The sequence below is a fragment of the Alligator mississippiensis genome, chromosome 1 (genome assembly GCF_030867095.1).
Source record: "Alligator mississippiensis isolate rAllMis1 chromosome 1, rAllMis1, whole genome shotgun sequence".
Taxonomy (NCBI): Eukaryota; Metazoa; Chordata; order Crocodylia; family Alligatoridae; genus Alligator; species Alligator mississippiensis.
In genome coordinates this window covers 304,017,450-304,033,402 of record NC_081824.1, presented here as the reverse complement: position 1 = coordinate 304,033,402, position 15,953 = coordinate 304,017,450, and the positions used below count along the sequence as shown (strand labels likewise).

General features: G+C 41.8%; 1 protein-coding gene across 17 annotated transcripts in view; it reads right to left on the bottom strand.

Annotated features, from left to right (window-relative positions):
• Positions 1-15,953, bottom strand: part of CASK (calcium/calmodulin dependent serine protein kinase) — a 419,258-nt gene that overhangs the window by 142,106 nt on the left and 261,199 nt on the right. For 8 of the 17 annotated variants that reach the window (XM_019487242.2, XM_019487244.2, XM_019487241.2 and 5 more), the window contains one exon: positions 432-619. In XM_019487242.2, the coding sequence (XP_019342787.1) occupies positions 432-619 (188 nt within the window). Of the gene's footprint in view, positions 1-431; positions 620-12,022; positions 12,103-15,953 lie in introns of those variants that run through there. The other 9 variants (XM_019487243.2, XM_019487245.2, XM_014611198.3 and 6 more) reach the window with 2 other exon arrangements.

Genomic DNA, 15,953 nt, shown 5'->3' with positions numbered 1-15,953 from the left:
ATTGCTATTAACATTAGCTATGACATTTATATTGAAAATTCAAACAAATGTAAGATGCTTTTCATATAGCCATACTAGGTATTATGCAGAATTTTATCTCTATCAACCTATGTAGCTGGTAGAGAATACTCAGTATGTACTGAGGTCTCAATCTTAAAAAAACACTTAAGAATACAAGTATTCTCACTGAACCCAGTGCAGAAATCTAGGGCTGTATGCTGATGCTAATTTAATTGCTTAAGCTGAATATAAATGTTAAGTACATATACAACATGAACAAATGGGTCAGTACTGCTGGCATTATCTTTCTTTGAATGTACAGTGCTTGCTCGGGTAGAACTTTGCAATGGTAGTCAGGTAAAATAAACACAGAAAACAACTTGCACAAATTTTCATAGAAGTTTTATATAATTGAAAAAGTGATCACGTACACTGTCATTTACCTTGTATTTTCCTTTAATAATGCCTTCAAACAATCGTTCCTTGGTTCCATAAAAGGGCAAACAACCACTTAGTAGAATAAAAAGGATCACGCCACAACCCCACACATCTACAGGCTTCCCGTAAGGCTCTCTTTTAACCACTTCTGGAGCCATAAAATGAGGTGTTCCTACCCGTCCTAAATGGAAAGAGAAGCAAAACAGAGTCAAAGCAGTACACTTCAAACATGAAAATAAAGTTAATAGAAAAGGAATGAATGAACATTAAGTTAAAAAGTTTAATTTGTGATGAATCTTTCAATAAAACTGCTTTGAAACATTTCCTCCATCTTCTAAACATATTCAATATTTGTGAAATGTGTCAGATTGAACTAATAACTAATTTTGTTCCTTGATTTACCCATCTACAAATTGTAAAATATTAATTTACACCTAAAAGATGTTATAAAATGGCAGTTATTTAAAAGTTGTGAGCCGCTTCACTAAACTTTGGAAATTAAAGATCTTTATTTAATCACAAAACAGATATGAGGAGAAACTGTACAACTCCTTCTTAAATATTTTACCCAAAGTTTCTCAAACCTGATTTAAAGGAACACCAAGTAAGAATTACAATGTGTCTCTGTCTCTTTTCTGTTCTTGTCCTCTTACTTGAAAATGCCCACAAGGTAGTAAACAGTAGGGCTGTGTGAAGCTTCGGTCCCTGATTCAATTCGGTGAAGATTCGGCCCGATTTGATGGCCAAATCTCTGAATCGAATCAGGAGACCATTTAATCTCTCTGAATCGAATTGGAACCTCCCAAATTGATTTGGACATAGACACAACTTTAAATGTTTTTTCTACATACCTCTAGGTACCAGGCGGCTCGTCAATGCTGTGATGGTGGGGTAGATGGAGCATCCCACAGGAGCGTGGGGTGAAGGGGGGGGGGTGTCCCCAGCGCACCCAGCAGCAGACCTGGAAGTGGACCAGAAGCACTTTTGGTCCGCTTCCGGGTCTGCTAGTGAGCACACTGGGGGGCACCCCCATGCTTCTCCAGCTCAGCAACTGGTGCTTCCTGGATCCGGGGGGGGGGGGGGGGGGCGACCAGGTTTTCCCCCATGGTTGATTGCCGAGCTGGTGAATTCCAGGGTGGGGGAGCATGATCCCCAGAGGACCCGGAAGCGGAGTGGACCAGAAGTACTTCTGGTCCACTTCTGAGTTCACTGCCGAGCATGTGGGGAGGGCCTCTGTACTCCTTTGGGATGCTCTGTCCACCCCAGCATTGCAGCGTTCATGAGCCACGCCTGGTACCCTGAGGCACGTAGAAAAAAATCTAAAGCTGTGTCTATGGCCAAATCGCTGATTCTCTGAATCAGCATCGAATCTTCAGATTTGGATTCGGCTGAATCGAATCGGGGACAGTGATCTGAATCAATTAATCGAATCACTGTCCCCAATTCGGGCCGAATCTGAATTGAATACAGCCCGTTCTGCACACCCCTACTAAACAGTGCCAAATGCAATACTCATTCCTGTGGTATGGATGTCTATTCAGAATCAACTTATCACCAACTTATTTCTCCTCTAGTTTAATCAACAGCCATCAGATACTAATGGTTCTGAGGCATTACTAACCTAGGCTGGTGATTAAAAGATTAAAAGGAAAATAATTATTTCTATGATCAAGATCCTTGGACTTCAAGGCAATAAAGCATACTTTAGTTTGCTAGGGATTGTTTACTGAATTGCTAGGCCCAAAGACCTCTTAAGCTCATTTGTACCTACGGCTGTACAGATATAGATGCACACACTCTGACTTGTAGAAATGACTATCTACAGGGCTAAAAATTGCTACCATCGTTATTTAATAGAAATCTGCCTTGTAAAAAAAGATTTGTGCTGGATGGTGCTGCCCTGGACACTTTAGCAAGAAAGAAAATACACCAGAATAATGATGTAATTAGGTCACAACTTTATTCAGGTCCCATGAACATCATTCTTTCTTTGCAGTTTGTATCACCTGAGTTCAGGACTGTTGTTGGGATCCCACTGCTCTCCCAAGGGGGAGGGGGGGGAAGAGGAGAGGAGAGGAGGGCGCTGGAGAAAAAAGGATTTCCTCTTCCCTATACCAGCAACATTAGGAGCCCTAAACCCCGTTCCCCACCTCCTTTGGGAGATCCCCATTTCTGTCCAACCCATCAGCCACAGAGCCCCCTCCTCATGCTCATAAGAGTCTGAATATCTACAAGGATAGCAGGGGAATATGCAATCCTTAAACAGGTAAAAGGTTGTTGTTTTCCTTATGACCAAGACAAAGCTTCCCTATCTTTGCTGCTAAGTGGTGGGGAAGGTACACGTGTTGCTGTTCAGACTTAACAAGTTGCTTAGGATCTGGTGATCTTTGAGTGCCTAATGTTCTGTATACAGGCACCAATGCTAGTAGTACTTGTTCTTTCTGGACAATAGTCCAGCGTTTCTCAACCTGTGGGTCACAACCCAAAAATGGGTCACAAGAATATATGAAAGGGTCACGAACAAACATTAAAAATGGATCAACAAACTTTAAAAATGGATTATCCTTTGAAGGAAAAAACCCCATGGGAAAGCACAGGTTTTCTATTGCAGGATGGCAGAGTTCCAGATTGCCAGGGGCAGCTTGGGGGCTCCTATGCTCCACCACACCCACCCCTTTCCCACACACTGGGGGGCTGGGGCCTGGGGGGCAGTGGGTCAGGGTGTTTTCTATTTAGCTGGCCTTCCATGTTTACAAGTGGGTCCTGGTACAAAGAAGGTTGAGAACCACTTGACTAAAGGAGGCAGTCCCATGTTGAATTTTCTCACTCCTTTCTGCTCCGTTGTACTTTGAAATATACTGTCTTTAGATCCATACTGCACCATTCTGTTATATCACCTAGCTGCATTCTGTCCAGATGATCTTTCGGCCTGCTGCCCTCTGACTGGCTAAAAGGCACAGCCTTTAGCAGCTGGTCACCTTTCTTGTCTGATGTGGCCAAACTGCTGGAATCTTCCACCTCACTGCTATATCCATAGCGGTTTTTTCACAGCAAACCCTTTTCTGATCATCTTGTTTTTGACATGGTTTCATGAGCTGACTATAAAAACAATGGTCTGTAACATTTCAATTCAAATGCCAGGTTTTTTTGCATCAGTGTTTTTGCTAGGTTTTTGCCATGCAGAGCAGGACAGAGAAAAATGCACATTTTAGAGCAGCCTGATTTTAGTGTCTGGGAGATTTGCTTGTCTCTCCATACTGGCTTGAGGTCACCTAGGGCCTCTTGTGCCAACCCTGTTCTTTCAGTTAACTTTTGAGAGCAAGCAGTGCCAACGTGATGAAATTTTCTAGGTAGATGAAGCTGAGTGAGCTCATTTTGCCTACAGATCTGTCAAAAACCTTTCTTGGGTATCTCTATCAGAACTGTAGTGGCACTGATTATTGGAAAATCTCCTTCAGCCCAGTGGGTAGGTAGGGGCAAATGCATTATTTGAAAAGCACTACAAAAACTGAAAGTTTCTGCTGTGGACATATGTACAGCCCTCTGGTGTGTCCCCCAGATGGAGCACTTTAAAATCACTGAGTCGTATAAACTGGTTTGCTCTCCAGCCAGCAGGCATGAAATGGGACCAAGGTGACCTACAGCACTACTCCTCTTAATATGGGGGGAGGACCAGAACAGGCTGTCAGTGTGGCATTGGTCAAACCACACCAATGAATGGGGAACAGAGCCAATACCAGTGATTACTCTCCCATCTGCTTCACCCTCCATTGCAACTGGAAGCCCAGAGACCATGTGCTCCCCCCACATCAGAACTGGGAGACTGGAAATAGGGAAGTACATGGAGGACTGGTGAGTGGAAAGCAGACCTCCTGGGTCTGGTGGAGGATGTGGAGTTTCTGATCTCCCGTTTCCAAAGGTCTCCTGGTTTGGGGGGCAGCGACTCAGGTGAGCAGAAGTGAACAGGAGAGCACTCACTGACAGTGTCTCACTCTCTCTCATCCCTCCCTCCATTGTTGGTATAGCAGCAGGGGAGAAGAATCGAACATGGCAGCATGCTGGAGGACTGAGTCCTCTTCTGTTACACTTCATAGCACATGCACATGTAATAGGAATTTGAAGTGCTTCTAAGTAGTATATTCTTCCTCCAGGGTTACTTTGGGAGTACTTCCACCATTTTGGTGGTACTTCAGAGGGAGTGTACATCTATTCAGGTCATTATTTGAAGTGCTTCAAATGTTACATCTGTCCACACCCTTGCTGGTATTATGATGGATGGCATGCTGGTGCTGAAGTGATACTGTCTCTGAAAGAATGATTTTTCTGCCCACTGGAAAAATCATTCATTAAATTGAAAAGAAGGATTTACAACTGCTGTTTGGAACACTAAATGCATGTCTCAGTGCAGTAGTATGTAGAGATACTTACACAAGCTTTAACTAAACTAGATTTCTCAGACGGGTCAATGAGCTAACATGACTACAATGTTTCTAGAACCTCAGCTAGCTCACTTAGAACTTGTCTGGATATACCTACCTAGCATTGTACTGTGTTGCACAGGCATAACTGAAGAATGCAAGAATACAAATAATGCTATATTTTCTTGCATAAAATGTGTCCCAGAAAACAATATGCATCTTATTTTTGAAAAGCAAAAAAAGAGTTCTCCCCCCCCCACAAGTTTGGCTGCATAGAGCAGGGACAGAATCTAATGATCTTTGGCTGACTCACTCTCCCTTTCCTCCTGAACTAAAGCTGAAACCCTAGCGGCTACTGAAAACTGATCTCTATGGATGGATTTATAATTTGAAGAGCGCTAAAGAGTTTCCAAGCTGTGAAACACAAGAGATATCAGGAGCAGCTAGCAGATAGCAAAATTGCCCTAAGAAAGGTTAGCTTGATTAGTAGAACATCAAAACAAGTAAAAGGAAGCAGCAATCATTAATACTTAATGGGTCATTGTTCTTTACCCCAGAGGTCAACTGACTTACCCAGCTGCCTCACGGCAACAACTGCTGCACTGGTGAACATGAATTAAAGCGGGGTGCTTCTATTCTAGTCAGAAAATCAACTTCCTTGCTTAATACATGCACCCCAGTTTTGCAGGGCTGATTTTGGGAGGAAAAATGTGCATACTGTATGCACACTGTAATACAAATGCAATGCATATTGTACGCAAAAATACAGTATTTTGAAGATTTGCCCTAGCAGGAGAGTTTCTAATTGCTGCATTAGCATTATCACCATATTTACCATATAACAAACAGTTATACTGCTGACGTAAAAATCCCTTTGAATGCGGGCAAACAATATATGAAGGGAAAATGGGCTTAAAATGCTTTAAAAAAATATATGAATTTTTTTTTATTAATGATACAGTGTGATTAATAAACAAAACTGGATACAAAGAATACTGACTTAATGAAGCCAGATAATAAAACCAGTATGTGAACAACTGCACTATCAAACCACTTCCTGGAAAGAAACAGCTTGTTTTTTAATTTGAACTAGTTAATGCAGTTGTATATTGTCAATATTAAAGTTCACCTTTTGAATTTCTACCATTTAATTAATTATTACTGAATGTTTTTAGAGGGACTAAGTCGAAATAAAATGGTTGCCTTTTCCCTTTCTACCTTTTAGTTTAAAAGGGGCTAGTGACAACAAAACATAATCAAGAAAAATCCCCCAAATCTTTATTCATAATGATCAATATCTATAACACAACAAAACAATGATCAAATATGTAAGTTACAGTGCATGTAATACAGACTTGAACTTCAAGTGCTGGCTACTCAACTTCTATAATTTTCCCTGCCCTGGCCTTTCCTGACCTCTCACAAGCCTACACAGCAATGTGCAAAACTACTGCCTATTAACAATAAAGCAAACTTTAAAACTTAAAACTTCTCATCAGAAATCTAGACACAAACATAATATGCAAGTATTTAAGTGCAGTGCCCATTCATTTTACTAGCAGCAACCTAAATATCAGGCAATGACCATAAGTCACATTATAATCTTTCAACACAGTGCCCATCTAATAGATGGAAAAGAGTATGACAAGTCAAACTTGGGGTTTATTTTCTACACTGTTGCCTGCGACTTGCTATCTGACTTCAGTCAAAATCATAGCCTGTTGATGCCTCACTTTTCTCATCTGCACAGCAGTCAAATTAATAGTTCTTTATTATAGAAGGATATTGTGAAGTATTTTGTTTAGTGCTTGACATATCTACATGAAAATTCCTATGTATTTAGGTAAAATGAAATAATTTTTCTAATTAAAATGGAAGCTACATAAACACAATATAAACCTCAAAAGGGAAGACTGCAGCAATATGTTAAAACTGACTTTTGTAGCTGCTCACAGTATTGCTAACCAGCAATGTACTCAGCAAAGAGTACCAAACAGAAAACTTTACAATGTACAATGGAGGCTATTTATTCCTTTCTATAAGCCTTTAGTAGTTTCACAGCCTTTAAGAATATGGTGTTTTATGCCCAATTTATCATTACTTTTTTCACCTTCTTCTCAAAAGCATGCACAATCTGACTAGCTGAAATATCTGAACTGTCTGGGAAGGCTGAACAAAAATATATGAATTTTAGCAACTCTATTTTTGTCAGGCTATTAGCATCTTCCCCACAAAAGTCAGTTAATTCGGTTCTATGATTGTTCTTTTCATTATCATTACAAAAGCTGATGCTACACTTCTCTGATTTAGTCTACAAAGGTGCACATCTATCCTGTCTTCTACCTGACTCCACACTAACATGGCTAAGTACCTTTCCCTTGATCAAAAGGTAATGTGAAACAAATGAGATTATTCAAAGATGTATCTTACACACAGCCTCAGAGAATTGCTGGTACATAAACAAATTAGCTTTCACAGGTTATTTCCACACAGGTACATTTTTTGGTACTGTAACTTAATAGAAGTATATATGGAATGATACAAATAGAGCGAAGGACACTTCAGAAAAGTCATGATCTTTGTTAACACGACGTGGCCCACGTTCTGAAAGCAGAGAATCACCAGGAGCATGAACTGCAGTTCTCCAGATTCTGTACTGGCTTCCAATAGCTTTGCAGGAATAATTCAATGTTCTGGTTTTATTTTAAATCAGCGGTCTCCAGCCTTTTTAGGTCAGAGATCAATTTTAGAATTTAAAAGGAACTGAAAATCTTTGACCCCCGCCTCCCCGCCCAGCAGGTAAGTCTGTGGGACAGGGAGGGAGGAGGGGAAAGGGTCGTGGGTAGGCGGAGCAGATTGAGGCCCCAGCCCTAGCCCTATTTCCCTCACTGCTGGAGCCTCAAACTGCCCCCCCCCTTCCGCAATGGTGGGGAGGTAGTGAATGGGGCAGGGGCAGGCCCTGCACAGCTGGTGTGGGGTGGGGTGGGGTACAGAGCCGCAAGCAGCTTGTCTGGAGGGTGTGGGGAGGGGGGGCATGCAGTCCAGGAGGACACAGTGTGTGCCCCCAGATCTACTGGCAGGGTGGGCTGCAGGCTGGGGCCAGAGCAGCACCAACTCTTCCTGGCTTGGCTGTGGCGGTGCTGGGAGCGAGGCCGGGTGGGGGGGCGGCATAGCACCCCCAACCACTATTTCCAGCCCCAAGTGCAAGCGCAGGCCAGGACTAGCAAGAACAGCCCGGTGCAGCCTCCCAGGCTCCAGCTTGCCTTCCCCCATGTCCGTCAGCCCCTGGCCCCCAAGTCCTTGAAGAGGGGGGAGGGAAGGGGGGGTAGGCTGCATTGGGCTGTTTTCACTGGGCTTGGCCTGTGTTTGTGCTTCAGGTGGGTGGTGGCGGCAGCTGGGGGTCTATGGACCCCCCCCCATAGCCTTGTCCCAGCACTGCTGCAGCCTGGCTGGGAAGAGCCTGCCCCACTGGCAGATCTGGGGCCATGTGCTCTCCGTGCCATCCTGCGCCTCCCTGTGCCCCCCAGACGAGCCGCTTGCGGCTCTATACCCCATCCTGAGATGGCTGTGTGGGGCCTGCCCCTGCCCCATTCCCTACCTCAGATCTGCTGCAGCCGCCAGCACTGCTCTAAGTTGTTTTTTTTGGGGGGGGGCATGTGCCCCCCCCCGATCAGTGTGCAGTGGAGGCAGCTGCCACTGCAGGCTGGGCTTTGCGCCCTGAGCCCTGCTGCCTGTGTCCCCTGGGCTTTCACCCCTTTCCTCCCCCACTGACTGACCAGTTGGGCGGCTTTTGCCTGGCAAAAACACATAGGAAGTTGTTTTTCTGTAGGTGCTCCTCAGTTTTGGAACTTCTTCCCCCTTGAGGTTTGTCAAAGCCTGAGTCTGGATATTTTCTACAAGTGCTGTAAGACCTTTTTTGGGCAGGCATTTTAGCAAGCAAGTCTAAGATGGGACATTATTTAGGGAGTTTTTGTTTTATATCTTATCTTACTGTTCTAACTGCTTTTATAAATTATTTTAAGCTACCCAAGCCTTTGCTGTGAAGGGCAGCATATAAACATAATAAATAAATAGCACTAGAGGTCTACCCTCACCTAAGCTTACTAGCTGTTTCTTGGCAAAATGCTTGAAGCTTCTTTCCTGGTAACTTCATATCTACTGTTTAAAGAAACAGCTTTAGAGAAGGCATGTTAACCATGCAGTAGATATATTCTATTCCAAATACTGCACCTTTAAATAAAACAATCTCTTATTTGATATTCTCCAAAATAGGACCTTTTGCAATAAAATAATCTTCACAACAGTTCAAGCATTGTTAAATGGAACAAAATCCGCTGGAAGCTGCACAAGCAGTTTTTTTGGTGTTTCAAGACTTTAAGCCTAATTTGAGGATAGAGATGAAAGTTGAGGATGGGGGAGAGGGGGGAGGGGAATGACACGGACAGGGAGAGCAGCTTCTTTTCCCTCCCTCAGGAAAGGATGGAGCTTTAACCCTGTAAGCTACTATCCTTGGCTACTTGCGGACACTTAACCCCCCCACACACACACTTTACCAGAAGCAGCAGCACATTACTTCAACCCAGCTCTGTAGCATCTGTACAGATTGGGTGCTTCAGTGGAGCTTTTTGGAGCTTTTACTAATGCTGATTTAATCAGCTATTAGATAAAAGTGCCAAAAAAGCCCCACTAAAGTGTGCAATCTATACAGATGTTGGGCAAGCTGGATCCAACTAATGCATTGCTTCTACTGGGCATGCACTGGGCACTACGCAGGAGCAAGCAGAATTTTAAGTAATGTGCCACTTTTTTTTTTTAAATGCCTGCAAGCAGCCCTTATTTCTTATAAAACTGAACTTCATATCAGACTTCTGACAACATATACCACAAAATAGTGTTGTAATAGCCATTATAATCCAGGGGTTATGCAAGAAGCAGGATCAGTTTGATAATTTCTTTTATCGGACCAACTGTATAGTTGAGAAAACCTTCCTGGGGTCTGGGAAAAAAGCAAGCTAAGTAGAACAATTATTTTTGTTTAACCCCATTATGTATGTGAAAGGGTTCACTTAAGAAGGGAAATGGGCAGGAAAACTATGGAGCAAAGAGAAGTTAACACAAGTAGTTGTAGACCAAGTAAAGAACAGCTGAGATGCATAAACCTAATTATGGAAATGAATAAAACCATCCCAAGTTAAGAGGGCTGTTATTCTCTGGGGAACATAGAGAGGTAAGCAGAAGGGGCAGATAACTTACAACAAGTCATAAAACCACTATCTTTGTTAACACCCTGGTGTTACTAGTGTCCAGTAAAATTATGAATTGTTGTTTTCAAACTCATCTTCTAAAAATATTGATGTGAGGGCAAAAATTCTATGATCAGAGATGGAATACTTGTTCTGTGAAAAGTGTTCTCCACCAGTGACTGGGTGGTTTTGTCCTTTGTCATTTTTCTGAGAGTTCATTCTGGAGCATATGGGTTGTTTATTTTGTCCAGTGGAGCTTCCATGAGGGCAACTGGAGCACTGGATGAGTTATGTCATGTTTTGTAATGGGCATATATAGGATCCATGGATTCTGATGGCTTTGGTGGGGACAGGTTTTGAGGTTGCTTTTCAGGCAGGTTCTGGTTCTGCTTGGTGGTTACTGATCAGAGAAGAGTTTGCTTCTGGTGAAGAGCCTGGGGTGGGGGGAGTGGGGAGAGGTGAGGAATATTTCTTTTAAGGTGCGGAGCCCTTGAAATATCAGTTATAATTGTCTGATGATCTTATAGGTTCCAGCATCAAATGTTTTGGGCCAATTAAGGGTGTGTGGTCAGCGAAGGTTTTCTTTTTGTATTATAGTAGGTTTGTGCAGGATATCTGGGTGGCTTGTACAAACATACGGGGTATTCTTCTGATGGAGTGTCCCTGTTGCGCAGTGAGACTGCTCTTACACTCTAAGAGAAGCAAAATAATCTCTTTGTTTGTGGGCTTAATTCCAACCCCTTTTCTGCCCTCAAAAATAGAATATACCATTAGCCTTTCTCATAAAACGTCTCTTTTGACCTCTTCCAACTTCATTTAAAAAGAGGCAAGAAATCTTGGTTTGCGTTGTTTCCAAGATTCTGCTAACTAGCAGGTACAATGTATGACCACAAAGGTACTACCTGAACTACCACTCAGTCACCCATGATCCTTCCTATCCCTACATGAGATGACATGTTGCTTCTCTGATTTACTCTCAAAAAGAAACAGGCCTCTACACCCTAAAACATTTCTGTTTCTTTGCAGACACTAGGTAACTCAATTTTGTTCTGCACCTTTTCCTTCAACAACCATCCCAGGACTGGTTGAAAATGAACTGATGTAAATATAAGAAAAATACAGCACTTGGCGTTATTTTCTATTGCCTGTATTCAGGGAAGAGATTTATGATTTTTTAAAAAATGTTAGCTTTTAATTTTTTTAAGGAGAAAAAGAAAGTAAGGAGTAGTAAGTTTACAAGTAACTCTGTAATTAAAAAAATGGTTGCACTACACATACAAATTGACATCTAACAGGAAGTTTAATGAGACCTCTTTACTGAGGTGAAGTTATGTTCCTGTAATTTGGATTGCTATAAAGGATATATTAAAACACCATTTTAGAACATCACTACTGAAATAAAAGTGAGAAAATTGAGAATTCTTGTTGCTCTGTAATAGCCATGGTTTAAAAGAAGATATGACAATGTTTTTAATGAGTATTCCAAGACAACGGATGGCATTGTACATTCTACCACTAAGAAAATATTTGAGGGACTAAATGATACGGCAGTGATTACACAGCATTGCACTTCTAGATTGCTCACAATTGATCCAGGCAAGCAATACCTGAAGATCATGACCAGATAAGGCTCTTCTGTGGCATGTATTGAGTATTATGGCAGTTTCTACCCAATTGTTTATAGCCAAGTACCCACACTACAAAATGATCCTTTGTTGGCTACCTCAGCCAAGAACACTGTTATACACTCTCACCACTACCTGGAACCCCTGCAAATTAGTCAGTTTAGAGGCACACTGGTAGTGTGGAGGCTTGCACAGATGCTCATTTTCCTGCGTTTATTCTGTGGATAAACAAAACGTTTCAGTCTTCAGTGTTGCCAACCTGGTATCATTTGCAAATGCCAAGGAACTTTTGACTTACCTTTCATAATTTAGTTTCTATGACTCTTTCCACATTATTCCAGACAATAGGGCTATGATTTCCACAAGAAGAAGGGTATCTATAGAGACCCAATCAGATTTTGTCATCCCTAAGGCAGGGAACTGATGACCAAGATATCAGAAGGCTTGTCCTTCAACAGCAGAAGTATCTGAACGATGTATAAGGAAACAACTGGAACAAATAATTTTTAGGAAAAATATGTGAGGTACTAACAAACATCACCATCTGACCTCTCACAACAGTGTAATATGAAATATGTTTTAAATTAAGAAATTTCAGAAAGAGTGAGATGTCTAGAATAATGTGGAAGGAATCATACAAACTGGACCAGACATGTTATACTTTACTACCTCTACTTCCTTTCCGCATTATTCCAGACAATAGAGACTCTTAAAGCAGGTATAAGAGAAGGATGAGTACATAAAGACAAAAAAGATACTAAGTTTTAGTAGAGACTTTTGCCTGAAAACTGTATTTTGGAAGATGTAGCATCAGTCAACTGGAACCCTGGACTGTAGCATCCATCAAACAAATAAAGACTGTACTGTGTCCAGATAAAACAACTGATGGCTGGACTTCTTTGTCCACAAACCTACTACAAAAGAAGTAGATTGTACCTTAACTTGCTCTTTTCAAACCTTTGTTTGCTTACACAAGTCTCCTCTATTCTTCCTCAACCCAGTTACATACAGAACAAAACTTCTGACTGATGGCAAAACCCAAGTGTCATTTGAAAGAAGTCTATCAGACCAGCAAAGTGTTGAAAATTCTTAAATAAATGTATTCCATCTAATTTATTTAGTCGTCTTATCTTAAAAAGATGACATACTATCTACTGGTTTAGGTGAAAAGAAGAAACATTTAGAAATAAATGCAGGAACTATTCACAATAGCAGCTTTTCCTCAAAAGAAAAAAGAAGTGGCTTGCTGCAAAATTCAAACGCTAAGTAAATCACTAAAAATCTAGGCTAGATAAAAAGAAAAGAATCCAACATGTCTATTGTTAACTTGGGGCATTTAATAAGAAAACCACTGATCGCAGGCAAAGTTTTAGATTTCTGGAGTCCTTCAACATGTACAATGTTGTGTCTCATCCATTTTTGTCAGAATTCTAGACTGCTGGCTGGTGAAGTTCTAAAGGAACTGATTTTTTGTGTAATGCATTGTGCACAGAACATAAGAGTATATTCTCCAGCAAGATGATGAAGCTGAATTTTTTGATCTCTAAGGATATTATAGGATTCTGGAAGAATATTTCTTGAGTAATTAATATTTAGCAGCAAGATCAACAATGAATTGGAATGGTATAATGATTCTTATGAATGCCGGTTTTCACAACCCATGTAGCCAATGTAGAATCACAAAAACTTTTGTGTAGAAACTTTGTTTTTGTGCTAATTGAAACTTGGGGTCAATTAAATGGCCAATTAAAAAAGAACAACCTTTTTTGGATTGAATGAGTCTGTTCCTTCAAAATTCTCCACTGGCTGAAAAACCTGGAGACTTAACAGCTGACAAGAATGTCACCTGATTTACAGTTTGTCTTGCTCAAAAAGTATCCTGAAAATCCATGTTGAAAACCTCTTCTAGAAAGGAGGCACAGATCACAAAGATGGAAGATGGCATCCTTGAAGTCATCAATTTGTTGTATTCCAACAGTCTTCCTTGTTGCCGCCTACTCTCTGTAAATATGCTGAACTGTTTCCTACTTTATAAAGCAGTTCCTCTGTAAAACCAGCCTTCTGATCATAATGGATGATGATTCTCATATACATTCTAAACTAAGATAACTTCATGTTTAATGACTCACTGTGGATTAGTCAAATGATTTACTTTTGTGGTAAGATTCTCAAATTTGACCACTCGACCCAAGAGAACAGGAACTCCTGACTATATGAATGAGGACAACTGGAAGTTAGTATTTCTTTAGAATCATTTAAATTAATCTAAATGGCAACTGCCCCTTGTTCCTTTATGCACAGCACCATGGCTTACAGACACACACAATGGAACATAAAGTATTTCCACAGTTATTTCCTTTCCAAGTGCAAAATGAATTATGGCTGTATTCAAGAGATTTCTGCAATGGAAATGGTCAGATTTGCAAAAATAATCTTGGGTGACCTATTACTTGATGAATAAACTGTGAATGTGTGGGTCTATACATTCTTGATAATTAATCTTTATTAATCTGAAAGGATGAAGTAGCTGGTTAATGAAGCTTCCTCTAGATGATGAGAATGGTACTCTAATTTAAGAAGTAAAGAATTTCTTGGATTGACCTGAACAACTTCCTGAAACTGATTCTATTATCTTGAATGGTAGAATTACAGGACTCTTTTTGCTACTCTTGGAAAGTAACAATATTTTTCTTTTGATACATCTTAATAGAGTAGAAGTCATTTCTTAAATGAAATACTTAATACTAGCTACACTAGCTGTTCTCCAGTTGTGTTCTCTTGGTGCACATGCAGTTTTTGACTTGCTAGGTACAAATACATTAATAAAAATTGTCACATATCCTGAAGGATTTTTACAGAAAATCCTGTATATCTATAGGAAATACTGGAAGTACTACATAATTGTTGTTACAATGCATTAACTTTCCATGTGGACATGATTATTTTAAAACAGCAGCACCTTTTCCTATTAACTTTTACCACTGTCAAAAACCACATAAGGAAATTCAGGAAAAGCAGGGGTACACTGATAAAGATTTTTTGGGCTAATCCCAATGGTCAATTATTGACCAACCATATTGGCTGATACTGATCCAATTGTCGATATGCAGCCTGGCAGTGTGGAGAACAGCATATGGCTGCTAAGTCTATTGGGGGGAAGGGGCGTAGTAGAGGGCAGATCAAGGTCCCCATGGTGAGGGAGTGGGGCTGGGGCAGGTGCTGCACAGCTGGGGTGAGGCAGGATGCAGGACGGAGCCAGTGGCTCTTCTGGGGGCTGGGGGGTTGGCTCCCACTGCTGTGTACACCCTGGGGGAGGCGTGGAGGGCATATGCCCCCCGGATCTGTGAGAGTGGGCTTCCTGCTGCATGCTTGGGGCTGGGGCTGCATTGGGATCGTCCCAGCAGGGCTGGGCCAGGGATGTGCTCAGGTTGGTTGGGGTGGGACACGTGGCAGCACTGGGAGGGAGGGGAAGCACTACAGCCACCCCAAAATTCACTCTATCCCCCCACTAAGCACAGACCTGGCGCAGCCCCTTGCCCTGAATGCGCAGTGGGCAACCTGCCGTCACCCTATGCAGAGATCCAGAGGGCACTTGCCCCCCACACCCTCCTTGGGGTGCGCGTAGTGGCGGGAGCCACCTTCCCTCCCTCCCCCCCCCACACTCTGCCCAGGCAGTGCCTGCCCCTGTCCCAGTCCCACTCACTCCCTCACTGTGGGGGCCTTGATCTGCCCCGCCATGCCCCTTCCTTCCCCCTCTCCCTTCCTCTCTCCCCCACAGACTCACCAGCTGGACCTTCTGTGGGCCACACTCCTGGCCACATGCATGCTGAGGATGTGCGCATGCACATAGTATTTATTGATGACATCATCGGCTACATCAGCCAAAGAAGTCAATTGCCAATAATGTCAATATTGCTTTTATTGGTGCCAGTATGATATGGACTGATGCATCAGTGCACCTCTAAGTAAAAAGCATGCCAATTCTGGAATAAGAGCAGGGTAGGGTGGATTACAATGACAGAAGTATAACATACTAGAAGACTTGTATGTATATACTAGAAGAGCTGTGTGGTAAATTCAGTGTTAAAGTTGTTATTTTAAACTAGTTCCATGTTGTTCAGAAATTCCTTGCCCTTCTATAAGATCTGTTTTTGTAATTTGTGCAGGAGAGACCTGACAGAGAAGTAATGCTGAATGACATTTTTTCACTTACAGAATAAAACTTGTTA